Source organism: Pungitius pungitius, chromosome 4 (assembly GCF_949316345.1).
Source record: "Pungitius pungitius chromosome 4, fPunPun2.1, whole genome shotgun sequence".
NCBI classification, from domain to species: Eukaryota; Metazoa; Chordata; class Actinopteri; order Perciformes; family Gasterosteidae; genus Pungitius; species Pungitius pungitius.
The window spans coordinates 2,082,063-2,108,577 of record NC_084903.1 but is presented as its reverse complement, the minus strand read 5'-3'; the positions used below and the strand labels follow the sequence as shown (position 1 = coordinate 2,108,577).

Here is a 26,515-nt window from a genome sequence, read left to right as displayed (position 1 = left end):
GGAATTATGGGACCTGTAGTACATCATCATGTTTCCCCACATGCAGGTGAATGCAAGGACACCACCCAGTACTGCAGTGTGGTGAGGAGACTGAAGCTGTGTCACCTGGAGATGTACAAACAGAGGTGCTGTGGCTCATGTTCACATCTGGACTCCCCTTAGCAGCCGTGAGCATCATAACCACGCCCCATTTTGTACAACCGATAGCCCCCCGTGAGGCCAATGACTACAAGGACACAATCAATGAAAGGGTGCACATCATCTACGAAACAAGTGCACATATTTAAACGGGACACCATTCAGTCCATTTTCTTCTTTAAAGGAACATGAACAGCTTGGACTCGATAATCCTTTTATGAGAACAAGTGGATCAAATTGAGGTTTGGGTCATTATGTTGGTGTGGCCCAGCCAAATGCCTCGTGCATGTACCTCTGCTGCCCTGTTAACAACCCTTAGGTTGGTTGGCTAGTATTTTCCTTTATTAGTTTTGAGTCATGTTATCCACTGCTGACATAATTGAGGTTCATCACTTTAGCAGAAGATTATTGCAGTCATACACCCAAATATTATATAATATCATGTAAAATATTAAAGCTAAATTCCAGCTGAGATTTGGAAACTTAGTTGAGCTGTACTGTCCCAACCACTTTATATGGAGGGTGAAATATGTCCAATGATATATTAGACATTGGTTATCATACTAACAATAACCAAATAGTATGAAATCCAGAAGATGATTTATAATCTAAGCTCAACATTTACATGGCTTCCAGTTTCCCGTGTTTTAGTGTCTTGTGATGCTGTTCCAGAGGTTTTCCAATCCAGATTCATTTAAGTGTTTAGTAGGCACAATAAATTCAAGGATGAGAGATTCTTGGCCGGTTTAGGGGAGATTAGAGGAGGTTTGGTGAAGAGTCTCCTTTGACGAGGCACCTGCAGTAGACAGTAGAAAAGACTCGTATCACAAACCTGACCGGGGCATCACAGTCGGATTTGAGAAAAGCAAGAAGAAGAAGAAAAAGAGTGAAAGATCCAACGTACCACGGCTGATTAAGATTAGAATGAACCGGTAGTCCAGGTGTACCAAGGAGGGGATTATGGTCCGTACAGGGAAACATGATGTTTAGCGATAGAGTCAACGACATCTTAAATGTTCTGCCCCAAACCATCCACACTGTCTTCTACAGCCCAGAGGCCCCCGAGTGTCTCACAGGGGCACAAACGACGTATGAACACGACGGCTGGGTTCCTGCAGTAGGAGTTAGTTGTTGGATTCCCAGTATCATTGGTTTTGGATCCACTGGCTGGTGTGAATGGAGTCAAAGAGCAGCCGCTGATGGTGGAGCTTCAGTGTTTCCATCCCTCAGTGACCACAGACCACATCTACAGTTCCTGCTAAAACACGGACTTCAACAGACAGGTCATTGTGCACAGCGGTCCTCGACCCCCGGGCCGCATGAAATGCAAATAAAAAAAATAATAATAATTTAAGACAATGACCGGATTCTCTCCCAATTACATGCACTTGTCCCTCGGGCGCTATTTTTGCCGTGCGCAGCGACTACTACCATGAAACCATGAACCATGAACCATGAAACCATGAAACCATGAACCATGAACCATGAAACCATGAAGAAGGGTGGGGACCACAGGTTTATCACACCGATATGCTGCATTGTAATAATATGTTTTGAATATACTGTGTTCTAAGTGCAATATCCTATATTAAGTATATGTAGATTGTGTGTGACTTTTATTTTCTTACATCGTCGGGGTCAAGTTGTCTTTTTAACTCCTGTTGAAGATCTTGGTCACTCATCTGGTTCTAGTTGCATGTGAGAAGTGACATCTCCAATGTTTTCTATCTCCATTTGTGAAATCCATCTGGGTGACTTTCTCCATGGTGGGCCTTTGCCACGATGGCTTTACAGTGTTTACCTGATGTGGTAACACTGGTCCTGATGAAATATGATGTAGTACAATACAATATTTGAGTTCTTTAGAACTTGGCAGAGGAATAAAGACAGTTTAATCACTTTGCTCATCTTTGTCTGCATTGATTTTAAATGAACAAACCAAACTAACCTCCATCCACTTCTCAAAGTATGTGGCAACGGGATCCTGAAAGAAATCCTTATTTGAAAGTGGGATGTATATGATTTTGTCCAATGTACATTTTTGTTAAATATATCCTTACCTCTATGCAAATTACAAAAACAATATGTAGGAACTGAGTGATGCTTGCAGCTGGACACGAGGATGGGATCTTTTTAGGTAAGTTCAGAGCATGGCGACACTGATCCGACCCGACTTTGCCCATTCAACCCTGACCCAGTGACCTGAACACTGCTGCAACTACCTGCAAACACGGTCCAAGCCCTCTTTTACACCTACAGCCCCCATTACGCCACGTTTAGCTCTTCATACCATCTGTTTGCGATATGCACTGAATATTTTCACCAGTTCAGCAACCTCACATAGTTTCTGTTCTATATCTGCATTATTTAATGTTAGTTTCATCTGCCTACTGTTTTTGCCTAATTTATTACCAAATAGTACCAGGTCAGGCCATAAGCCACCCTCGATATGGTGCTTTATTTATTCATAGTCTGTATATAATATTTATGATACTTCCTGTTGCACTTCTGGTTGGATTCCAATTTGCATGTTGTTGCTCTGTACTTGTACGTGTGCAACGACAATAAAGTTGACTAATCTAATCTACAGGGCCAGTGGGGGGAGTCCCAATGCTCCCTGTGCTCACGGGGGAGGGGCTGGCGATGGAATGTCCACAGCTGGTTGATTCTGCAGGGGGGAGGTTCTGCTGAGCCGGTATCAGACACGGCTCCTCTCGGTTGGTGCATCTCTGGTCTCTCGTCGTTGCTCCTGCGTCGCTCTTTTGCGTGTTTTCATGTAGCAGCAGGGTTACTTCTTGTTGTGAGTTGTACCCAGCATGCAGTTGGGCGGGGACATTTTTACGAATGTACAATTATTAGTGTTACAAATTGTTTAATTATGTGTCACAGGCTGTTGTGTTGTGGTGTTTCACCCTGAGAGTGTTGTGGGTTATTAACGCCGTTATAAAGTTATAACCATGACTCGATCTCAACAAGACAAGTAGCTCAAGTAGCCGTTGATGCTTTGGTTCTTAGTCATTTTAATTAATGGCATGTTATAATTATTTGGGTGAGCTGTGGATTATTTTCAGGTGTAATCTTTACAGATGAGGTTTTATCGGCGTTTATCACAATTTAATTGGTTGTTGATTTCAAGAGTTTCACAAAATCAGCCCCCCATTTGGCTTTTAAATTGTTACGTGTGTGTGTGTGTGTGTGTGTGTGTGCGTACTGAGACTGATGCCACCGTTCTCATAGACATCACATTGAATGTTTTCCCTTGCATTGCACAGGGTGAATCCGTCCCTGGTAGTCCTCGGTACCTGAGGCCAGGCAGCCAGCATCCGTTGCCTCCGGGAGGGACATCTGCTCATGTGGTGGTGATCATACACCTCCCACCCCCAAGCAGAGGAGAACTCTTTGATTGGGTCCAGAGAAGGAGAGTATCATTGCATCATCATACGAGGCCGTGTGAAGAAATACGACACGGCGTCCTGTACGTATGGGCTGAAGGTCGCTAAGCCGGCTTCAACGTGTCCCTTCGGCTTCGGCCTCTAATATTCTCAGAGAAAAAGAGCAAACAAGGTACTACAAAAAAGATCTGTACCTGCGCATACTGGAATGTCTCCTCTTTAAGAGCTTCCTTTGAATAGAAGGTTATAGCTGCTTTATTGTGACATGGTTTCGTTTAAGGACATTTCTAAACGCTAAATCTGCTGCCTGGACTCCATGCAGTCCAGCTGCATTGTTTGCCAGGACCGCGTCTGCAATGGCAGACACCTGTTCAACACTAAAGATTCCATTAAATTCCTCTGCCGACCTGCAAAAAGCAGGTCAAACCTGCACCACAGTCACATGAATGGGATTTCTAAAACATGCCGATGACTGTAGACGGCTGGTTCTGCTAACAAAGGCATCACTGGAATACACAGTGGTACACATTACAAAAACACTGTGACTGATCTGTTCTCATTCCGATGAAGCCTGTGGTCACTTTGCACGCAGAGGTGGCATCTTTTATAGATGGAGGGGAACCGTTTGCGGATTGAAGCGTTGTGCAAACAAGCTCAGGCGCGTTAGAGCTTTAGAGTTACTAGCTGTGAATAGAGCTTTTCCTTTTGTTCAACACAGTGACTCCAATGAAGCTTGGGGACTTCCGGTGTGTGAACAATGTGTGACGAGAAGACTTCTGACTTCTGAGAAGACTTGTGATGATGAAGATAAAGTGGATTTTAACCTAACCGGTTCTGTCTGAATCTGTGGCTCGCACACACACTCCCTCACTGCAGGGGCTGGTGTGTTTTCCCTCTGTGGTCGCAAGCCTCACGAGAGTGTGTGTGGGTTTTGGAGGCCCATTTTCAGCGTTCTGTCCAGTGTGGCGGAGCAAGTCCGTCCCAGTTCCGTCATCCGTGACCAGCATTGATTTTTGAAAAATATGCCGCATTCTCACCCAATTCCACGTGCTTGTGCCTTTTGACACATTTCAACTCGCTTGTCACAGGACGATTAGCGGCACACCTTGAAGGTGCGGCTGGAGGCCGCCGCCCTGGCTGATAACGCCAGTTCAAAGGTTAGAGGTAAGTGTGAAAGGCGGCTCCCAGCTACGACCTCAAAACAGTGGGAGTAGTGAATGTACTTTTGGTTTAGTTGTTTGTAATGTTTGTGTCGTTCGGTTCCACATCTTTAAACTGTGAAGTTTACACCCCCCCCCCCCCCCCCTAAAAGAACTGCCATAGTGAATATGTAAATTCTTATTTTAATTCTTGGTTGCCCAGGAACAGCCAATGAGCGATGTACAACACATTTGTGTTTTCATTTATTCACAGAAATGGAGTCCAATAGTAAAATAATCAGGAGGTCCCATTACATTTCTTTTCTCCTCTTTAGAAACCACCACCGAACCAGCAGATGAATAGTGTGATATCCCTCTCAAAAGTGCACAAAACATTTGGTAGCAAAAACACCTGAGAAAAGCTCACTTGGCACAAGACAACAGCCCAGAGGTGTTCCCATATGAATCCTCCATTCGGTCACCTGACCCCGACACGTCTCACTCGACCAAAAAGGCATCATTTTGGAATCGCTTCATTTGAACCTGAAAGCCGCAGAGAAGCGTTTCTCGTACTGAGAAGTCGAGTCTTCTGCTTTGCACACAGCTCCCCCTCTTTAGCTAGCGATTACAGAGGTTTTTAAAAGCTTCCCAAAATAACTGTTCATTTAAAAAATAGATTGGGAGAAGTGAGCGTGTTAAGATGAAGTGGAAATACTGCAGACACAAACATGACGGGGGGCCCATTCTGCACATATGTCCCCCAAAAGTAGGCACAGATAACTGCTCCAGTACATCAAGGAAAAGAAGTCCTCTCTCTAAAAACAGGACCATTCACAGTGGAAGGGAAATGGAAATAATGATGATAATAAAAATATACAAAGTGTGTTCTCCTGAATCTTGAGTGAAAGGCCGGACCACGACGTACAAACGGATGCGATGTGTTTGTCTTCAACAGGACACGCGTGTCTTGTGTCTCAGGTGGCGCTCATCCTCGATGACTCCGTGCTGGGTTGGTGCAAGCAGCCTCCTGGTAACCCATGGTTACGCTCATCGTTAGGTTCATAGCGGTTTGGGGTTATCTTGACACATGGGGTGCTCACGCTTTATCGGCTCGCCAGCTACTTTTTAAAAATCGACTATGTCGTGGCGATCTAAACAGTCTCACTCTAAACCCCCCCCCCAATAGAGTTATGGCAGGGTCCTAATCGTTTTTCTACACGGACAACATTAAAACGATGTTTTAACTAACTTGTTTACTTAAAATCTCAAATGAACTCTTGGGAAGAAATTCTGTAAAACGAGTCTCCAATTTAACGTTCCCTTTGTAGAAGTAGGAAATTACAATGTGCAGTTTATATGAACTCTCGCAATTTTACTCATGTTGAGAATGAAAACTGATCTGAAAATTGACCCCGTGGTGTAGCCCTCAGTTTGTCTTACTTTGTTTGTTGGGAAAACCATGTTGCACCCAAACAAACTGGTCCTGGTCCACTACTGGTCCACTACTGGGCCACTACTGGGCCAAGCCAACACCATGAAGCCACTACGCAGGAATACAACATCTAAATACATACACTTTGATTATAAGTCTGTTAGGAGTCATGATCACAGCCCCTTCTGACTGCTACAAGGTGAGCTGCAGCAGCTCTTGTGCTTCCATCTGGTTGCTGCTGAAGGATGATGGAGATGCCCAGTGGACTTTTTTTTGTTTTTTTTTTGTTCTTGGATCCTGAGAAGAGGGTACAATGCTTATCCTCCATTTGATGATTAAAAGGTGGTTGTGATTAATAGTCCTTTGTTAACTAGCTGTGTTTTTCCCAGGTGATGGGACTGCAGCCTTGGTTTGGAGGCTCCGATGCTCTCAGCGCGTCTTCCTGTAGTAAACAAGAGCTACCACCAATGCAACCGATGCTACGATGGCTACATTCCTCCATCGAGAAAAACCACTGATCACCCCCACCTGAAGAGATGGAGAAAGCACGACTCAGGGCTTTGGAGCATATGGTCAAAGCCCTAAAGCATCATTTCTAATGAATAATACAAACGGACAGCCTGTTGTTTGTGGTCACTCACCCAGCCGCCCTGCTGCACGATCCAGGGGTAGAGTCGCTCTTTGATGAACCGGAGAACCCAGCCAATGACTATCCTGATGTTCTCTAGGTGGTTGGAGGTCAGTGCCTTTGGAAATAGAAGCCCATATGAAATAAAAGCCCAGCTGCAGAACGCAGATGGATGTGCAAGAATGACATTTAAAAGAGGCAACAAGGCTTCAAATGTGTGTGTTTTGTGTGTTTCTGGGCGTTACCTTGTAGATGAGTCGGTAGGCCAGATGGAACAGAGCCACCACGCGACCCCAGTTGATGCCATCGTCGAAGATGCTTTTGGCGACCTTCATGAAGATGTCCTGAGCACAGTTGCCCTGAACCTGGCTGATCAGCCTGAGGAGGGAGAAACCGACTCAAATTTTGAATTTGACCTCACTTATCGTCATCCTTCTGGTCTTGCTCCGCTTCACCCGGTGCTGATGCGGATTCCGTTTCCATCCTTACCTTTAATTACCATTGACGCCAGGTGATACATTTGACTCACAGGATGTGCAACTCAGTGTGAAGCACAATCCTGGCGGTAGCGTGCCTCCACCTACCGGTCGAGTTGCATTTCCCATCTCTGACTGTTCCAAATGTCATTTTGTCACCAGCTTAACCTGCCACATGGGCTTCCCAAAATTCAAGACATTCCCTTAACGGATCAACAACCCGAAAAGATAATGCCTTGACGAGGGCTGGGCGGTTTACCGGTAGAAGATGTTCTTACGGTAAGAATCTCTCACATACCGTTCATACCGGTGTTACGCCATAACAACTGACATTACTCTCGCCTCTAGTGGCAGGCACAACATGCTAACGAGCTAACAAGCTAACACGCTAAGGAGCTAACTCGCCGTCACATACCGGGTCAGAATCTGTCTAAATGCAGTGATGTGGATGTTTGGCCACAGCGCGCAGCCCTGTCCGTGACTAAAGCTGACGAGGTCGACTCACCAGGGAGGAAACTATGAGCGACTATTTGACTCGGCTGACGAAGTGAACTCAAGGGCACATGGTGTGAAAGAGCCCCCGTAGACTGGCAATAACTCGGGTGTGTACGGGGGGGGGCCCAGCGTACCGTTGGAGCTCGGCGTTCCTGTTCATCTCATCTGCGATCTTCATGAGCTGCCGCACCACTTCTTTGATTTGTGGATCCTGTTGTTCACCGGGCCTTCCTCCCAGGTGTTCAGGCGACAGGTTCTGACTCGGGTCCTCTGCGTTTATACGGGAGACCACATACCTGGGACGGAGGAGACAGCGTCACTGAGGACATGCCACAAATCCAAAAAGGGACATTTCAAATGGCTGGGAACAACTCTAAAAAGTACCCACTGGATTTCACAATTTGTTTGAAAAAAATGCTAACTTCTCTCTCCTGAAGATCACACATGCTCTCAGATTACTGTTGTATTAGATGTTTTTTTACCAGTTCCACTGCACCAAGTAGTTATTCAAGTAATGATGAGACTTACCCTCTAAGGACCACTGCTCCTTGCTCCATGATGGGATCATCGACCACATCTAGAACAAGGAGAAGACTTTATAATACCCATAATTACCCTCGGTTGGTTAGAATGTAGAGAACCCATGTGTCACATTATCCAAAATAGAAATATGGCCTCCCAGCCCCTGTTATTGTGGGAAAGTGAGTTGTTCTAACAAGAAATGTTGATTTGTGTTTGATGTGCAATTTCAAAAAGCTCAATAATGTATTCTTAAGGCTATACCTCTGCGACATTTTATAAATACTTTACAATGATAATGAATCGATTATTCGAAGGTTCGTCTTCGTATGACGTCACCGACCCAACAACATCTTGGGCTCGTTGCTCGTTTGATGAGCACGTAGCGCACCGAGGGACTTGTTCCAATTCTTCATGAAATAAAGTTATGTTAAATAAAGACAGCGGGGGAAAAAAACCAATTTGTTCATGGTAAATAAAGTGATATCAAATAAAGAGAGCGGAAAAAAACCCGCCGCGAACGCAGTGACCCCGGAACCAGCGTCCGGACCCGCGCGTTTATTGCCTTGTTGTGTCACCAGCCGCACGTATAGCACACCTCACCGGACAGAGCCCACGCGAGGCCTTCACATTGTACCCGCATTCCTCCCGCCTCGGTCCCCGGCAGTCTGTACCCACAGCGGGTCGAGACACGCCGCACCTCGCTGCTATTACAAGGGGTTTGAACGGCCCGCGGGGGAAGAATACGTCTGTAACACGCGTCCAATGTGCACTTAATGGCAGCGTTACACTTCACAGCTAACGGCGGCTAAACCGGTGGGAGACCGAGGTATCCGCTCTGAAGCCACCGTGCTTTAGAAAAGTTAGAGAGGGAGAGAGGGAGTACCGGCCGGGCTCTGGTTCGACGCAGCAGCGGCCCGACGTCCCTCGGAGAACCGCAACAGACGCCTCGCTTCGGGCTTGGTTTGGGGGGTAAGGAGCACCCCCCCCCCCCCCCCCGCTCCCCCCGGCTCCCCACAACAAACCCTCACTCCAACATGCCCGGTACTTCCACGGAGCACCGTGTGTGTGTGTGTGTGTGTGTGTCACGGGGGGGGGGGTGCTGTGCGTACACCTGCCGCGGGCTGCACGTACCTTCCCCTCCCTCCGCGCCCTGAGGTTCCCGGTCGCCGTCGTCTTGCTTTTCTTTCCGGCTGTCGGCCATAACTTTAGTCAAACGTCGGTCAGCGCGGAGCGCGGGCGGCTCTCGGAGCGACGGACGGACGGCGATCTGCGACGTTTCCTCCCGGGCGGCGAGCGCGAGCTTGTGCCGAATCGAAGTCACAGAAGTCCGGACGCCGGGCCGATCCGTTCCATGAAGAGCGTTCGCCTTCTGCACGAGAACAAGGAAATGAGGCGGAAGCGTGCAGTGGCCGCTGGGTGATGTTTCTCCTTCACCTCCTCCCTCAGCCGGAGCACCGAGGAGCGAGAAACCTCACCCGCGTTTACCGGAAACCCATCGGCGCCACGAGTAATCTGATCAAAGGAAGATGCCCGCAGGACGATAGTTACATCGGACATTTTTAAACTAAAAAATAACCTACATGAAAATACGCACTGTTATAAAAGCATTTTCCTTGGCACATTTACCTTTTATTTTTGTCAAAGGACAATGTAACCAAACAGGAGCACTGCACTGTTCCACCACACACCTGTTGATGCTTTTGAATCCAACCTCAATTCTCATAGATTCTCAGGCTGGAATCCACAACCGTTCCATACCGTTATAATAGAATTGCAGGTCAAGTAAAGTCATATAATGGCATTTCTAATAAAGCCCTAGGTGATTTCACTACTTTTATGCTGTGATCCTTATTTCACTTTTTTCGACATGCGTGCTGAGGCCCGCGTGTGAATTGAGACGATCCATACCGACTCCCCTATGGAGCTAAACCAGTCTGTCCACTCCTCAGCTGAGTGGAGAATAAATCCCGGAAGAAATAAACACGTTTGACACACGGCACCTTGAGGAGAGAGAATCAAATCCCAAATGTGGATCAGGAAGGTCAGCTTTGATTCCACTAGAGACACCAGAACTCACCATGATTCACAGTGTCACTGTTTGTTTAATTTAACACAACCAGACAAACTATATAATACTATATACACATGATCAACATTTCAAACAGGAGTACGTAACGGTGGTAAAGTGGCCTGTTAGTGAATTTTGCCCTCGTATTTTACAAGATCTCTCAGAAAGCAGCAGTTTGTGTCACATCTGTACATCAACAGTTACAACAATCTTATTCAAGAGTTTAATGAAATAAGTGCATTAGTGTTTTATCTGTGAAAGTGACCGATGTTACCATTCAAAACATTTCCGATTGACCAAGGAACAGATCAAATGTTACTCGAGTGGGAGTCACTCATCCTTGACATTTAATCAGTACTTGTTTTCATCCGTGACTGAGAACGATTGCTCACACAAATGTGCACGGCCGCATTCACTCTGCGTTTTCTTAGCGAGTGACTGGATTTCTGTAAACCTGCTTTTGTCTCCAGCTGCAGCTGTGGTGGTTCACGGAGAAGCAAGGTGACCTTTTGAACAGCCGTTTGTTGAACTCCACAGAGAGGGATCCTATGTGCACCGCTGTTCTGCGGGGAAACTGTCAACGACCTCTTTCAAAAGGTTGCATTCAGGTTCCAAAAGGATGTGAGCGTACAGCTGCCTCAACCCTGCGTCTTGTCCTCGAAGATCAACCTTCGGATGCTTGCTATGTCAACCAAAAACAGCCATATTTGGCAGGTCCATAAAGGATCGGAGGAATCGACTTAACCACCTCACATTGGTGTGGTGTACGTCACCATAGTGAGCCTGGATGTCACGCAGGAACTGCTGAAACTGTCAGAGGTACAGAGCTTCAGAGCGAATAGAATGGAGCGCCTCTGCCACTGGTTTCATAACATCATCACGTCGGAGATGAGCCTGCTGGTGAACTTCTGCTCCTTCTTCGCCGACTTTATTGCAGATCAGTGTGGACGTTTCCCTTTGGCGCACCATCGCTGATGATCCCGCAGCTCCTCTTAAAAAAAAAAAGTAGTAATCAAGGGGTGTCCGATGCACGAGTGCTTTCCTCGCAGGCTAATGAGAAATCATCCAAAGGCCCTCCTCTGTCCCCCCCCAAGGATGACTCGGGAAATGTGTTATCGATGAAACTTTTTCTGAATACATGAGATCAGAAAAAGTTCTTCTCCCATTCATTGTCCTTGGAACACGTTTGAGATTCAATGCTCTGAGAGGGAGTGGCTAAAGTTCACAGACTTTGGTTGAACTTGCCGGGATCTTGAAAATAACACAGTGAAAACGATTCACTTGGTTGGTGTTCCGCCACAAGGTGGCGACGACGAACCACAGACAGAACTCTGGCGCCTGTGTGACAACACTTTGAGACAATGGCCATTGGACCATTGGGCCATTGGGCCATTGGGTGGAGCAGCGTAGGGCTATGATTTGATGATCCCTCCTCCCTCCACCACACCACACCCTCCCAGCAGCGCCACTCAACCAAAACCTGCATAGCAGGTCTGTGCTCAGCCACCAGGAAGGAAGTGCGTGGTCCTGACGGACAGTAACTTTCCACCGAGCCCCTGAGCAGGCTGTCGGAGTTACAAAGCCTCCCAGGCAACACGAGTGTCATCATTCGTCATCATTTTAATTGCTTTAATGTGTCCCAGTGTTTGGAATGGTGCAACAAATGGGATTGTTTAGCCAGCATTACTGAAATATTACAACCCCAACGTGTGGTGTGTGGCTGGGCACCCGGGTGCACGGGTTTTGCGTCGCTGTGTCGTGCAGACAGACTGAAGCCAAACCCAGTTCTCACACAGTGTATCCGGCAACTTGATCCAAAGGCAAACACAAGGAACAGAGCTAGGGTGCAAACTAAGACCAAAACAAAGCTTTAGCACAAACCTCCCTTTATGTACGGTTTGGGAAATCTATGTTACCCTACCTAACTAATAGTAATCGTCCAAAATGAGGATTGTGCCTTACATGTGAGAGTCTTTTCTCATTTGAGCTCTAAATTATGGGCAATGTTAGTCTTTTCTGGGTCATTTGACTCATGTGAAAGTTTACTTTAAGTTAATTAGATGTAGCTCAAAGATTATGTAGTTATGAATGATATCATTCCCCTGTATCTGGGGCTTTGAGCAACTCTCTGTTTTCTTTTGACTTTCCCCAGCGGCCCTATTTATATTTTAAAGTAATCGCCCCTCCCCTTTCTCCTGATACAGTAAACAACACATAACTGCAGGTAGACTGAAACGGGTCAAATGGAGGGCACGTCTGTAAAACATTCCGTCGTTTTAACTCGTCGACGATAAACTCCTCTGCTGAAGGATCCGCCAAGACACGTCCCGACAAAGCAGGTGCTTCAGTCTCGTTGGACGTTTGCACGGGGTGTTTAACCCATTAGAAGGGTGCCTGTTTTAATCTTTTCATCCGTTTCAAGCAGCACTTGCAATCCTCCACGGGCCTTACAAACATCTGAGTCCTATGCAAAGCAACGGGACATTCTTTCCCGCCTCTCTCTGGGACCGCCCACCTGCTAAGTGAGGAAACGCATCCATTTGTAAATATATATATTTACTCAACATCAAGTTGCAAGAGGTCGGGCTAAAGAGACGGGCTGACGTTGTTGCTGGGTTCTTTGCTGGATTTATCCACTTTTCATTAGAAAAGTGTAGGCAACACTGGGCTTTGAGTTTTTATCTTGTTCTTTTTCTAAATTGCTAAAAAACACACTTTGCCTAGTTGTCACCATGACCTAACGTGACCCCGACTGACCCTATCTTTAACCCTGCAACATTAAGGCAACGTTCATTTCTTCCTCATAAGAGAGACTGTGTAAAGAACCCTGCACACACACACAGACACACACACACACACACACACTCACGGTTAAGCAGGTACTTGTTTTATTTGCTGTCAGGAGCTTTCTGTTCTAAAGTGACAGAGACGTATAGGTGTTAACCTGCATTTATTCATTTCAGCCTGGACGTCAGGGAGGCAGAATCTGCCGCTTGTGTGGACTTCATTCTGACTCGAACAGTTTTATTGCGGCTTGTGAGAGCATCACTCTCATAAGGTTGCTGAGTTGTATCCCAGCCCCCCCCCCCCCCCCCCAGACCGCCACGGTCTGTCCCTTCCTGTGAGAAAATGCCCCTAATCTCACCGTCGGCTGCGGGGGGGGGGGGGTCCAAACTAACAGCCTGTTTTAATTTCAGCCTTGTCATGACAGGAAGTGTGTGTGCGTTGGAGGCATAGAAGAGGGGGGGGGGACTACAGGAAGCAGGGAGGACGGTGCATGGGAATCAGTTAATGGAGTTATTTTTGCTGGGGACACTGGTGTGAGGAGGGCTGCTTGACCCAGGTCTCACACTGATGCTAAATACGGCATCCAGAGCTAATATTAGCGTTACCAGTCATCTGTCACGGGATGTGCACGTTTGGGATGGAGATAAATACAAGGGAACCTTGTACAATAAGAGAAGACATCAGGAGACAATTCAATTAAATCAGGAACTCAGCTTCAACAGAAATTAATGCAGAGGAACTACCCAAAGTCTTTATTCCTATAAACTATATTCCTCTTTCAGTATTTTTGATGAAAATGGGGAAACTGTGAAGCTCTAATAACAGTGAACGTGTGCCTCACCCTGTTTGCACTTTGTTATCAATATCAGGAAACAGGGAAGACTGCCCCACACCTTACAACAACACTCAAATTGAATTTGTTTTTGTAATATTGTAATTCTCACAGGAGCCACATGTCTGTCTGAGATGTTTTCTCAGATGTTTCTTCAGCGTTTCAGCTTCTGGTTTGGTTTGGTAGGTCATTGCGATGTTACTGGAAAAGCCGGTTTGATGCAAACTGAAGCGACTGAGGAATGAACCCGCGGCGTCACATACACACCGATGGCTGGTTTGTCTTCACGTGCCACAAGTAGCAACGTGACAGCTTGCTCTTCGGAGTCACAGCAGGAAACAGTAGTTTAAGACGATCGGGGGGTCAGGGGGTCCCGTCTCTCTGTCCCCGCTCCCGACGGGATCATTATCATTCCATAACGTCAGCCATGCCATGCCATGCCATGCCAGTGAGTTCTTTGTTACATATTCAAAGTTTATCTTACTTTATCCAACTATCAGAAGTCATTTATTACCGCGTACGTTACTCCTAGAGGAATTTGGCTTGGTGATTGGTGCAATATAAGAATATATGAATAAGATGAAGTAAAATACAATTAAAATGTACAAGCAAAATTAATTATAAAAGATTAAAAAAAACAGAAAAAAAACAGGTATGTATGTACATATGTTTCCATGGTGAGAAATCACTGTGCAAATGTTTCTGGGGATTGTTTTTTTTAAACACAAACCATGATCTTTTTTCACACTTGAACCATGCGTGTTGTTGCCTAAACTAACCCATGCTTCCATGACGCGAATCATATGACGTTGTGTGTTTCTGCAAACACAACACGGCGCTGATATAAACAAAATAGTTGTAGTGAAAGGGTTGCTGATAGATAGATGGATGCTAGATAGATAGATACTTTATTTGCAACAATGTGCTCACAAAGGTCACTACGGTGGAGCCCCCAAAGAAACTACCAGTGTCCAGTGTCTTTTCACAGAGTTAACAGCCATACAAAAACGTATCTTCTTTTTGCAGTGGGTGGCAAAAGGGAATCTCAACCACGGATGTCATTAAAAGTAAAAACGCACTCCACTCATAAACACATTGAATACAAGCCCTCAAAATAAAGATCTCAGGTTCCAAGGAGTCTCACAGCACACATCGCATTGATGGTCAGAGACACAATAATGCTTTGTTACTGGTCCAAATATTCCTCTTCACATTTCCATCAGATGTCCAGAGGACAATTTATTCTCTGGTGGGAAGCTGTGAGCACTCAGAGGTGAGAGACACTCACACCTTCAGTCTGAGAGCCGGCCAACTCTTCAGGTACGTGTGAGCAGTATGTTCCCTCGTCAATGGCCTTATTCCTTGGCTTTTGGTTTTTGCCCTGCATCATCCTTCAGAGATTGAAATGAATGAAGTGGGTGTTTCAATACAATGTGATGGGAGTTGGGGCGTTCATCATTTTTGAGTTATTGGCAACTGGATGTTGCAGGTTTGGTGTAGAGGATGAGACTTCATCATTGACCACATGAAAGACAGCGGGCACCACGCCTTCAGTCAGTGGTTAAAGGAGATTACTCTAATGTTCAGTGTCAAAAGCAGACCAGTAAAAATATCTATGTGTGTGCACAACATCTTCAAACCTAACACGTTAGGTTATCAGGAATCAGGAATCAAGAAACGTTTATGGCCATCATATGTTAGACATACATGGAATTTGACTTGGCGGTTGGTGCATGACGGCAGACAGTACAATAATGACAACGTAGTGCAGTAAAGATAAAAATAAAATAAAAATATATGCTATGGGTTAGTACGCTAAAGCTATGGGTTAGTAAGTTGATAAATAAAAATAAAGATAAAGTGCACCAGCTAAACAGAAAGTGACAAGTGAAAGTGACAAAGTGAATGTACATGAGAGTGAGAGTCAATCAGAGGGGGCCCCGGGCTCTGTTGATGAGCCCGACTGCCAAAGGGAAGAAACTGTTGGTGTAGATGGAGGTCTTAGTCCTGATGGACCTCAGCCTCCTGCCGGATGGGAGGAAACAGTTCATGTCCAGGGTGGGAGGGGTCGGCTGCAATCTTTCTGGCCCGCTTCAAAGTCCTGGAAGCGAACGAGTCCTGGAGAGACGGCAGATTGCAGCCAATCACCCTCTCTGCAGAGTGGATGACACACTGCAACCTGCCCTTGTCCTTGGCAGTGGCTGCAGCGTACCACACGGTGATGGAGGAGCAGGGGATGGACTCCATGATGGCCGTGTATGCATGCATTTGGAAGTGGTGTTTCACAGGCTAGTATTTCTGTTAACGAATTGGCATACAATGGCTTGTCTGATATCTAACAGATTAATTCTGTTATTTATACTGCCTTAGAGTCGACCCACGCCGACCCGCCCACGTGAGCTCTCTACTCCCGATTTCTGGTCAGACCCTCGAAAGATGTTCCATACGAATGATCGTGCATTGCAAGTGATTCTGATTGGCTCGTGGGTTAACAAGAACCACGAAAAGAAAACAGAATGAACATCTTCTCAATGCTAACCATTCTTTTTCCTTGTTTTTTTACTTTTCAAGCTCAACTACTGTAAAATGTACAAGAGTTCGCAAAAGGATGCTAACGCAGAGAGAGGCCTCCATCGTCATGGTAAACCTTTTCCGGGGATTTTTTCACTTGTTTCCGGATCGCCAAAATGACCATCAATGCTGTCAACATATCCAGGATTCTAATTCTGGCCTTCAAAATAAATGTAAAGTAAATGTAAAGCTCCTTGCAAATACAGAGAAACTTCTCAAAGCACATACCACGGTATGTTTCCACTGCTTTCTCTCGTCCACGTTACTTTCCTGTAGTAATTAGACATCTTGATTCTCTGACTTGTATGAATTAACATTTCTTAAGTTACAGTAGGAAACTGCGTTGTGTTCATCCTGCCGGCTATAAAAAACAATACTACAGACGGCGCACAATTCTGCTGAAACTTTGATGTAATTTACAGTCCCATTTTACTCCTCCACCAGAACTGTTGCCACAACTCTATGTTCGGTGTCATCCGTGAGTCAGCATCAGAGCTATGACTCACAGGGTGGAAGGGGCTCTGCCGACCTTCAGTGAGAACAGCGCCGAAGACTTTCCCTTGGAAATATGCATGTGTGTGGGACGATATACACACTCACAGGGAGCCTGAGAGGGCTTATGTGGGGTGAAGAGCTGCACAGAGCCGCGGCCTCGTCCTAGTGTAGCGGCGCTATACATAGATGGAGTTTTATCATCTTTTCAGAGTTTACTTTTCTTGCATCTTTGCTGCCGACTGTAGAACTGAACTGCATTGCTGGGAAATAACTATTTACACATTTCTAATTAATTTCCTCTTTTTTTTTAATGTTGCCGTTAAAAGCTGCACAGAGAAAAATAAAAGTAATGTGGTAAAAAGAAGGGTTTTGTTCATGGCAGCTCGTTGTCATGGTTGTGTGTGTGAAGGTCTGGGTGTGGTTTGCAAAACAACACCCAGGGCCATGAAACTCTGGGTATTTGTTAGAAACACAATAGGTTCACTGAGCTCATGCAAATGCACCTTTCCTTTCCCCCGGAAGTAGTGCTGCACTGGCATCAACCTGCAGCACTGGGGAGACCCGAATTACAGGCTCACACCAGCGTCTCTACTGACACATATTTGGGAAATGTTGTTCAAGGACCACTCTTTTCTTTTGATATGTGTGCGTGTGTCTGCGTGTGTGTGTCTGCGCGTGTGTGTGTATGCCCACCACAGAGCAAGTCCAAGCACACACTGAATCTGTTGTCCGAGACGTTCAACCTCCTTTGGTTCCCCTGCTCTGGTTCAGTTACTTTCTGAACTTCACTCTCTGTGTTGAATTGGATCGATGGAGACAGTACGGGTGAGTGCATGAGTTCCCCTTGTAGGCCAGCGCTGAGACAAACGTATTCACACTCCTACAGGAAGAGACTCCCCACACAAACCCTCGGCTGAAAACCGTTTTTTTATTTTTTTTATTTGACTGTGAGGACATGCTAAATTCCACACTAGATCCTGTGGCTTGGGCAGCTTCGCACACCCCATGAGGACAGTTCAGCTCCTGTCACACTCGAGCACTGCTTTACTCAACACGTTTCAGAAATACACAGTGACGTGTGGTTAATGTTGTGGAACAATGAGATTCAGGTGAAAAAGAGGATCAATAATAATGTACAAATGTAACTAGGGATGAATTACTCATTGGCCCAATCAGGTGCCCAAGGGTTTTACAGCCCCCCCTGTCCTTATAATAAAAAAAAGAAATACAAGAAATACAAGACAACAACAAAGAGACTCCCAGACAATATGTTAAAGGGGGCAAAATAACCACAAGAGACACAAAATGACCACAAAGAGAAACCAAATGATTACAAAGGTACAGAGAATTAATGCATGGAGGTACTACTACAAAGGGCCACAGAAGAAATCCCCCCCAAAGAGCCAAAAAGAACCACAAGCAGACACACTGTTAGGAAAGAAAGACCAACACTCAGGGATTCTGTCTTTTTGTACCAATATTCATACAACATAAATAACGCTGATAAGATCTCTGGTCCCAGACCAGCTGGTTCCCACGCAGTAGAAGTGATCATGTCATGTGTCCTCAGATGACACGATGCAGTGTGTGTGTGTGTGCGTGTGTGTGTGTGTGTGTGTGTGTGTGTTTAAACGTCCTTGCCATCTACTACAAGTCCACACACGCCTGTTTGGGAATGTGTGCCTGCTATGGGAAGACTCGCTTTAAGCTTGGCTAAAATCTTTGTGCCTGGGTTCTTTTCAGATATTCAAAATGAATAAATAAAAAAAAAATAAAAGGCAGACGGATAGGGCCATAATTGGATATGTATTATAGGCTTTGTTGTAGAATGTGTGGTCTCTGGGCTTCCGGGACAATAAGCAGTCCCACGTCTCTCCTTCGTCACGTTGCACCACCCACCAACGACGTTCTCCCGCAGTCGCTGTGCGGGAGTGGGAGGAGATAATTTACCTGAGGAGGGCTATAGAAGCACTTCCTCCTCACACACACACAAACACACACACACACAGGTGAGGGGGAATTGTTACCTGTGCGTACTGCTGTCCATCTTCCTACTCAAACTGCTGAACTTCAACTCTGGAGAAAAGGTAAATTATCCATTTGCAAATCACGTGCCGCGTAAAAACTAGTCCGAAACCTTTCATATGGACGCAGTCATCTAATTGGACGCCACATTGTGACTTGGAAATGACTCGTGACTCGTTTCGGGTAAAGTCGGATTGGTGCGCTTTGTCTTGAGGGACAGTTTGACAGGATTTTATCGATTCGTGTCCACTCCCCCATTTTGACCAATTAAGACTTAATTAAGACTTGTATACGCGGGCGATAATGTGCATGTAAATGCTTGTTATGAACAGCGGTGCGCAGGGAAGGCTGTTTGTAGTATGAACACAATGCGCTCTCCACGTCTCAAGCCGCTGTAAACAGACAGTTGTGCGCGGGGGGGCTTCCTTCTGGGGAGGGCTCCGTATCGACCAGTTGGGGTCCCCGCGAGGTGTCCGAAGGGTCCTCTCTTCTCTCCCTGCCGCGAGGCACTGCTGCCCGCTCGTGCGCCTCCGACTACCTCGCGCCTACTGGAGGAGTCCAGCGCGCGTGGGCGGCACCAGCTGGCGCAGTGATTCTGGAGAACAATGCTGCGTTCACGCTCTTTGGAGATCCTGGAGATCACACTACTCGCACGCCTCATGGTAACATACACTGGAAAAGTATTGTAACTAGTACTACTACTAATGTTATAGAAAAAAATAGGATAATCAGCTCTGGCGGAAAACATCTAAATATGCTGATATATTATTGCTCTAATTATTATAAATAACCTTTTATAAATTAAGTGAACAATGTAAATATATACAGGGGGAATATTGGGGCAGATAATTCGGTCACTCTGTGTTGTAATATGAGCTTTTCTCACCTTTTGTTGACTTAGCCAGGCCGGTCATACCTACACACGTGGGACCTTGTCCCACTGGCTTGTTCATTTCTTTTTAGTGACTAATGCTCCTAACAGGTGGAGTAAGTGTAGCAAAAGAAGCAGGTTCCACCCACTGTTAGCACTGCTTCTGTTTGCCCTGTTTACCACTGCTAGCGTCTAGCTGCAGGCTCAGCCTTGTCGTCGCGATGGATATGTTTGGAAAATCAAATTTGGGACCTTTTGAAAACACCTCCTCTGCTTCCTTGATTCTCAGAGACTCCTCTACCCACCTTGAATTAAAAACTAACTTTTTTTTGACACAACAAAAATGTATTTTATGAATCCAGCTCAGAAATGATATATGCACATATACACTTTACACATTTAGCATATAGGAAGTCATACTCTCCCACCAATGCATTTTATATACGGTTATTTTTAGGGAAGGATCCACTTCACAACTCTTGTGGCAATAACTATGAAATAAGCCGTGGCCAGGTGAAACGGGTTGTCTCTATTTCCTACGGGCCGCGAATGCAACATCATTCTAGTATGTTTTTGGCACGACTTTGGCTCAGCTTCCCTTTGCGCGAGTGGTTCATCCCATTGAGATGGAGAACGCCGTCACGCGCGGACGCGATGCTTTAGCACAGCGGGCTCTCATTCTGACGGAGGTGTCATCCAGGCAGGATTTGTTCAAGCCTTCTGTGATGATCTCCCTGAGATAACCACTCACAATTTTGAAAACCTCCTGGGGAAAATATTTCGCTTCAAAAAGCCAACAATTTGACCATTATGTCCCCTAGGCTGCTTCTAAAGAATGAATAAGTGGCACAGCTGTCCGTTCAGCGTTTCCACGCAACAGCGCAGGCTGCTGTGAAGCCACGGAATACACGCGCGAGGGATAGATGCTGTAGCGGAGAGCGCGCCGGCACAGTGAAGAGCTTTTTAGACCCAATGGAGCGACAGGGCGACCGAGGCGATGAGCTGTTCGGGGGCGCAAGTCGCCGCGAGGAGCCCGGTAAGAGCGCTTTGATGACCACGTTTCCACCCGAAGCGCGCGGGTTTCTGATGCCCGTGAGGATGATGTGATGCTATCCGTCTGTTTGCACTTTAATGTTGATGCTGATGCTGATGTCCCTTTGAACAAGCCGTGGCTCCAGGTGGATAGTTACAGCTGGTAACGCACAGGAGCGCACCGACATGGCAACAGATGTTACTTTGAGGGGTTCCTCGCGCACCTGGAGCCCATTAATCATACAGGGATACTTCAGATGAAATGATATCAATTTGTATATAAAAAGCCAGCTGCTGCAAATGAGAACATTCACTTGAAACAGTAAAGTTATGACTCCTTACCTCCTTCCATATGGAGGCCAGAAATAATCATCATCTTAACCTTTTCAGGGCTAACCAATAAAGGTTAATTCTGATTTAAGACCTGTTGCCAAAACGTCTTTGTCTTTGGGGAACGTTATGTCCTTGTGGAATACCTGTAACTACCAATTAAAGCATCATGTAAAACATTCCATGTGCTTTTTTTTTTAACCAGACCAAAAAAGATAATTATGCATTCTAGGGTGAATGCGAGCTGTGCAGTGCAGGAAGGTGGATGTAGGTGAAAAATAAAGATAACATCTAGTCCGTTTGGTTCCTGCGCACATGACCAGTCAGCAACAACAAAAATAATACCAACAAACATAGTTGCCGTGAAGAAACCAGTTTAGTATTTTGCATTTGCGTATCTCATGGCTTTCTATTGCGATGCATACCCCCCCCCCCCCAGCCTTTATGCCAAAGTGGTTTGGCACCAGTGTAATGGCACAATGCTACTTTGGCCTTTGCTCCTAAGGGAGGGTAGTCATTAGGTTCACCACCACAAAGATTTCAGAGTTAGGACAGGACTATGACCATTCCTAGACCTGCCTAAGAGTATTTATACCGATAAAGGTGTGAAAGTCGAGGACCACGCCCCTTGGGAGTGGTGACTACGCCCCTTGGGAGTGGTCTCCTGGTGCGTTCAATGTAGCTCGGATTTTGATCACCTACTAACCAGTCAGCATTCCGACTCTCACAGACCTTAGTTTGTTTTTAGCTCCAGACAGATTCCAACAGAATCTAAGGAGTGGCTCCGTAAGAAGCATCTCAAGGTCCTGGAGTGGCCGAGCCAGTCTTCAGACCTGAACCCAACAGGAAATCTTTAGAAGGAGCTGAAAGTCAGTGTTGCCCAGCGACAGCCTCAAAACCTGAAGGATCTGTAGAAGGTCTGTATGGAGGAGTGGGCCAAAATCCCTGCTGCAGTGTGTGCCAACATGGTCAAGAACTACAGGAAACGTATGATGTCTGTAATGGCAAACAAAGGTTTCTGTACCAAATATTAAGTTTGATACCTACTAATGTATCAAATACTTATGTCATGCAATATAATTTTATTAATCATACAATGGGATTTTCTGGATTCTTGGTTTGGATTCAGTCACTCACCGTTGAAGAGTACATACGATGCAAATGACCGACTCCTACATGCTTTGTATGTGGGAAAACCTGCAGAGTCGGCAGTGTATCAAATACTTGAGTTTCCAATGCACAACGTTTGATTTACATCACTTACCAACACATCACTTTGATTTTAGGTGTTCTTCCACAGACAACGGATTGGACTGTGAACAGATAACTGCGGAAATGGAGCAGCAGCTGCAGCATAATGTTCTGTGATTAATGAAGCAGGAATATTGTTTGAGAGGGACTGGAGAGACAATCCTAATGACAGAAGCATAGAAAGTTGCCTCACAGTGAAAGCAGGAAAAAGCAATTCACTGGAGCTCTCCCATCAATGAGTCAAAAGACCAGTCAAGCAAATTCTATTTCTAAAGACCAATATCACAAGTTGCCCTCAGGATGGTTTTCTATCTGTACAGAGTGGCACCCCCTCTTAATGCTGCGTTCACACCAAAAGCAAAGTGAATTTTTGCAACACTTTACTCTGCTGACTAGTTTTAGTTATTTTGCATCCCAATTTTTTCACTTTATTCACGCCTGAGAGGGGCGTGGCTTCTTAGCTTATAAAATATTTCAACTTTGGGCGATTTTACTTGCTTTGCTTTTTCGCGTCAAACCCGCCGCCCGTTTAAAATTTGCCTCATTCGCGACCAGGCGCGTCTGGGCCTTGACTTTTGCATAGGATCTATTCACGCAAATAACTCTCTTTGCTTTTGATGTGAAAGCAGCAGGGAACTTTCTAAAAAGAAGAGGATAGATTGTAAACATGTGAGATGCACTCAAGTCGGCATTACCGAATGGGAGAGGTTGAATGTCCTGAAGGAAAAAGCTCCAGATAACAACATCTGGAATGAAACCCTGACGGGGAAAGGGAGAAGGATGTCCCAAGGCAGATGATGCTCCACAGAGGAGTGAAAAGAGAGCGAGATGGGCTCAACCCCTGGACACTCATGTGCTTGTGGGACTACAAACAAAATGCTGGCTTAAGAGATGCAGTGTGTAATCTTACTGAAACTATAAACAGAATTCCTGTTAGCAGGACAAACACAGACTTAAGTTCTGGACCTAATGGATCCACTGAGATTGAGACTGATCACCGGGGGGATGAAAGCTTACAAGTAAAAGCCTGAAGAATAAGCAACTAAGGTGACCAGATGAAGGATGGATTTAAAAGCCTCATTTCTTTCGAGCTGTGCTTGATAGGTCGAGCTTGGAGGCAGCAGGGTGACGAGGACTCTAAAGCCTGGGGGGGAAAAATCTGTTTCCTGGATTCTGACTCCCTGTTTTCCTACGGCAACGTGGTAGTAGTCAGTGAAATGGTTTTTATGATCCTGGAAGATCCTAATAACTGCCCAAATTTAGCCAGGCTGGCTTCACTATACTCTGTAGCAGGTCTTTTCAAAGGTTGAGATTGTAGGTCTCCATCACACAGACAAGGCACGAATGAAGGCACCCCCCCCCCCTTTTAATATACCTGCTTAGCTTCTCTTTATTCCTGGATACCTATAAAAGAGTGATTATGTAATTTGATCCCACACACACAGATGTCTGTGCATTGGCTCTGGATTTTCCATGCATACTGTACACTCACTGTTAAAAGACTGACTCCAGAAGGTCAATCACGCATCCGAAGGCGGCAGCTTTCTTAAACATCTTCCCATGTATGCAGTGAAGCACTGTGGTAGCTTCAGCTATCGGGCCTTTTAAAGCACTTCCAATACGCTGATCTGCTTCCAAAAGACAATTCACCACGTTGAACATTTGCATTATAGATATGTGGTCTCAACAGCTATGATGAATGCTGCCCAGGCCATTTAAGAGAGACTCTCATTTCATAGCTGGATGCTAATCATCAGTCACTCTAGCATGATGTTTCTGACGCACAACTCTTCCTGTCAGAACCATGATGATTTTTTTTTAGTTTTGGGGTCAGTTGACATGCCAGATACCCAAAGTAATGTGTAGATGCAACCATGCATGTTTGCTGAAATTTGATCTCTTTTAAACAGACGGGGGCGAACATTTAAAGTAACAACTAACGCCGTGTTTGCCAGACGCTGTGCTCAAGGACGCGATCATTTAGGTGAATGTTATCGAATTGAAAACAATTTCCCTCTTTCAACAGGTAATGCACTCAGAGTTATGTCTTGCAGCATCTCCCGTTATAATCTGTTACAAACCAGAACTTTTTCTTCAATGACGGTTCCTTTTTGTTAATTAACGATATCGATACAGAGAGTTTTGTAAATTTGATCATGAGACTGTGGCCCGCTAAGGGAGCAGGTAAAGGCAGACTCCAATTATGAACTCCATTGTGTGCTTATTATTGCATCTGTGACTTTATTTTGTAACGGCTGCATTACAGCTTCTTGTTAAATGCGATCTGTGCTCCCTCGGGGTAATACTAACTAAAAACCAATCAACCTTTTCTGAGACCATACTCTGTACAATTGTACAGTAATGACATCAGATCAACCATGTGACGGCTGGATCGGTGCACAAAAGGCCCACGGTCATTTGTCATTTAATACACAGGAGCAGCACGTAATGGAGCATGACTATTGATCGAGCGAGGCGTCCATCGGTATCCATAGTGACCGCTTTTGAAGTGTGAAGAGCGGTGACGGCCTCCCGCAATTTATCTGGAGCGTTTCTTCCGTTCATCCAGCAGTGTGCCGTGATGATGTTTCCTGACCTGACATCATGTCCGGCAGGGCACTGAGCTGCAACGGGATGAAATGTTGTTTAGGTGGAAACAAAACTGATGACCCAATATAAAGTATTTTTCTCAAAGGTTTTAAATGATTCCGACATGGGCAGTTTATGCAAGATATGTGGAGGCCCTGCTATGGTTCGATATAACTTTAGACTAAAATGACAAGATTTGATCATTTTTAATTTATTTATCTTATGTGCAGCGCTGCCCATGGAAGGGCAAAGAGGACCACGGGGTGAGGGGATCCCTGCTCCTCAGCGTCGGTTAACACCCTTAAAACGGCGTCTTTTAGTTTTAAATATATGCCATATCTCAACTGTTTTGGTGTTTCATTTCATATTACGGCAGCCCAACAAAAACAGGCATTAAAATCAGCACACGCTGCATGATCTTTGAGACAATAACTCGAGTTTCTGATGTGACATTCCTCTCTTCCTCCCTCCCCAGATTCTCCCACCCTGGCTTGTCGACGCTCTGTTAGCCCAGAGGAGATGAGGAGGAACGACAACTACCTGCCAGTCGCTGGCGAGGAGAAGAATATGGATGTGGACTTTATGAACACCGATGCCATGAGCAACGAGTCCATAGTAAGACACTACATTATTTTGTTATTATCATGATTGGCGGGGTCCAAACGGGAAATATTTTGAACTGTATGCGAAAGGTTCTACACAACTTCCATCTGTGGTTTAATGGTTTCACCCAGAACTCTTCTATGCTGGTTCTATTCGGAACCTTTCCACTTTCTGAGGGTACTAAAAGAAACCCATCTAGGGGGTTCTACCAGAGACCAGTTATATAAATGTTGTGAAAAATCTCTAAATTAAAAAGAACCCGGTGCTTAAACTCTGGCTTTGCCAGTATTCCAACCATCTATGGTCAAAAGCTGCAGTTCATAAAATTGTATTATCACTTCATAAATATTACATATTACTGCGTACAGTGTGTAGTTTTAGCAGCCCCAAAAAAGGTTTTCTACAGTAATATGTGGCTCCAGTTTAGGTAGCTTAGAAAATAAGTGATTTCCCAGGATGTAACGGTTGCTTGGATCCGAGTGATGCCATTAATGCACACATTAATTATAGTGTCCAGGAGGGGAAAGTATTCATTAAGATTTTGTTGAGCCACAGTGTTGTGTGAAAATGTTGCATCAGCACATTTACTGTGTGTACAATCAGTGTACACTATAAAAACTGAATGAAATCTTAAAGCATTCATTGCGACTGTGCCTTCAAGTAAATGGCCTCAGTGTTGTTGAGTCTTAAAGGGAGAGCTTGAATGGGTTATGAAGGCTAATAGAAGGTCGTAGCACATACAGGTAGGCAAATGTACGATTCTCTCTCTATGCTCAGGTACAGTATTCGCCCCCCCCCCCCCCTTGAACTTTTTCCCCCTTTTTACAAACTAGAATTCA

The 26,515-nt window shown here is 45.4% G+C and overlaps 3 protein-coding genes across 6 annotated transcripts in view; 2 read left to right on the top strand and 1 right to left on the bottom strand.

Moving 5' to 3' along the window:
- adamtsl3 (ADAMTS-like 3) overlaps window positions 1–2,045 on the top strand; it is an 86,292-nt gene extending 84,247 nt beyond the window's left edge. For all 3 annotated transcript variants that reach the window (XM_037488224.2, XM_062561662.1, XM_062561661.1), the window contains one exon: window positions 47–2,045. In XM_037488224.2, coding sequence (XP_037344121.2) covers window positions 47–162 — 116 coding nt within the window. In that variant the 3' untranslated portion in view covers window positions 163–2,045. The remainder of the gene's footprint in view (window positions 1–46) is intronic.
- Window positions 2,046–4,853: 2,808 nt separating this feature from the next.
- Window positions 4,854–9,681, bottom strand: zgc:153993 (uncharacterized protein LOC767645 homolog). The gene is made up of 6 exons (XM_037454948.2): window positions 9,354–9,681; window positions 8,229–8,277; window positions 7,835–7,996; window positions 6,975–7,107; window positions 6,743–6,847; window positions 4,854–6,629 (listed from the first exon to the last, which is right to left on the bottom strand). The coding sequence occupies exons 1-6, from the start codon at window positions 9,421–9,423 to the stop codon at window positions 6,531–6,533; spliced, it is 618 nt and encodes a 205-aa protein (XP_037310845.1). The 5' UTR covers window positions 9,424–9,681; the 3' UTR covers window positions 4,854–6,530.
- A 9,251-nt stretch (window positions 9,682–18,932) lies between these two features.
- The window catches only part of ano1a (anoctamin 1, calcium activated chloride channel a), a 44,105-nt gene continuing 36,522 nt past the window's right edge, over window positions 18,933–26,515 (top strand). The window contains exons 1-2 of one of the 2 annotated variants that reach the window (XM_037450330.2): window positions 18,933–19,062; window positions 25,549–25,688. In XM_037450330.2, the coding sequence (XP_037306227.2) occupies window positions 25,593–25,688 (96 nt within the window). In that variant the 5' untranslated portion in view covers window positions 18,933–19,062; window positions 25,549–25,592. Of the gene's footprint in view, window positions 19,063–20,488; window positions 20,908–25,548; window positions 25,689–26,515 lie in introns of those variants that run through there. The other variant, XM_037450322.2, reaches the window with a different exon arrangement.

Excerpts from the sequence above, each read along its gene's own strand:
- zgc:153993 (XM_037454948.2), bottom strand. The coding sequence starts at position 9,423 with ATGGCCGACAGCCGGAAAGAAAAGCAAGACGACGGCGACCGGGAACCT. Across the intron at positions 8,278-9,353 it reads GGGCGCGGAGGGAGGGGAAG|ATGTGGTCGATGATCCCATC; the intron begins GTACGTGCAGCC and ends TCCTTGTTCTAG. Across the intron at positions 7,997-8,228 it reads GGAGCAGTGGTCCTTAGAGG|GTATGTGGTCTCCCGTATAA; the intron begins GTAAGTCTCATC and ends CCTCCGTCCCAG.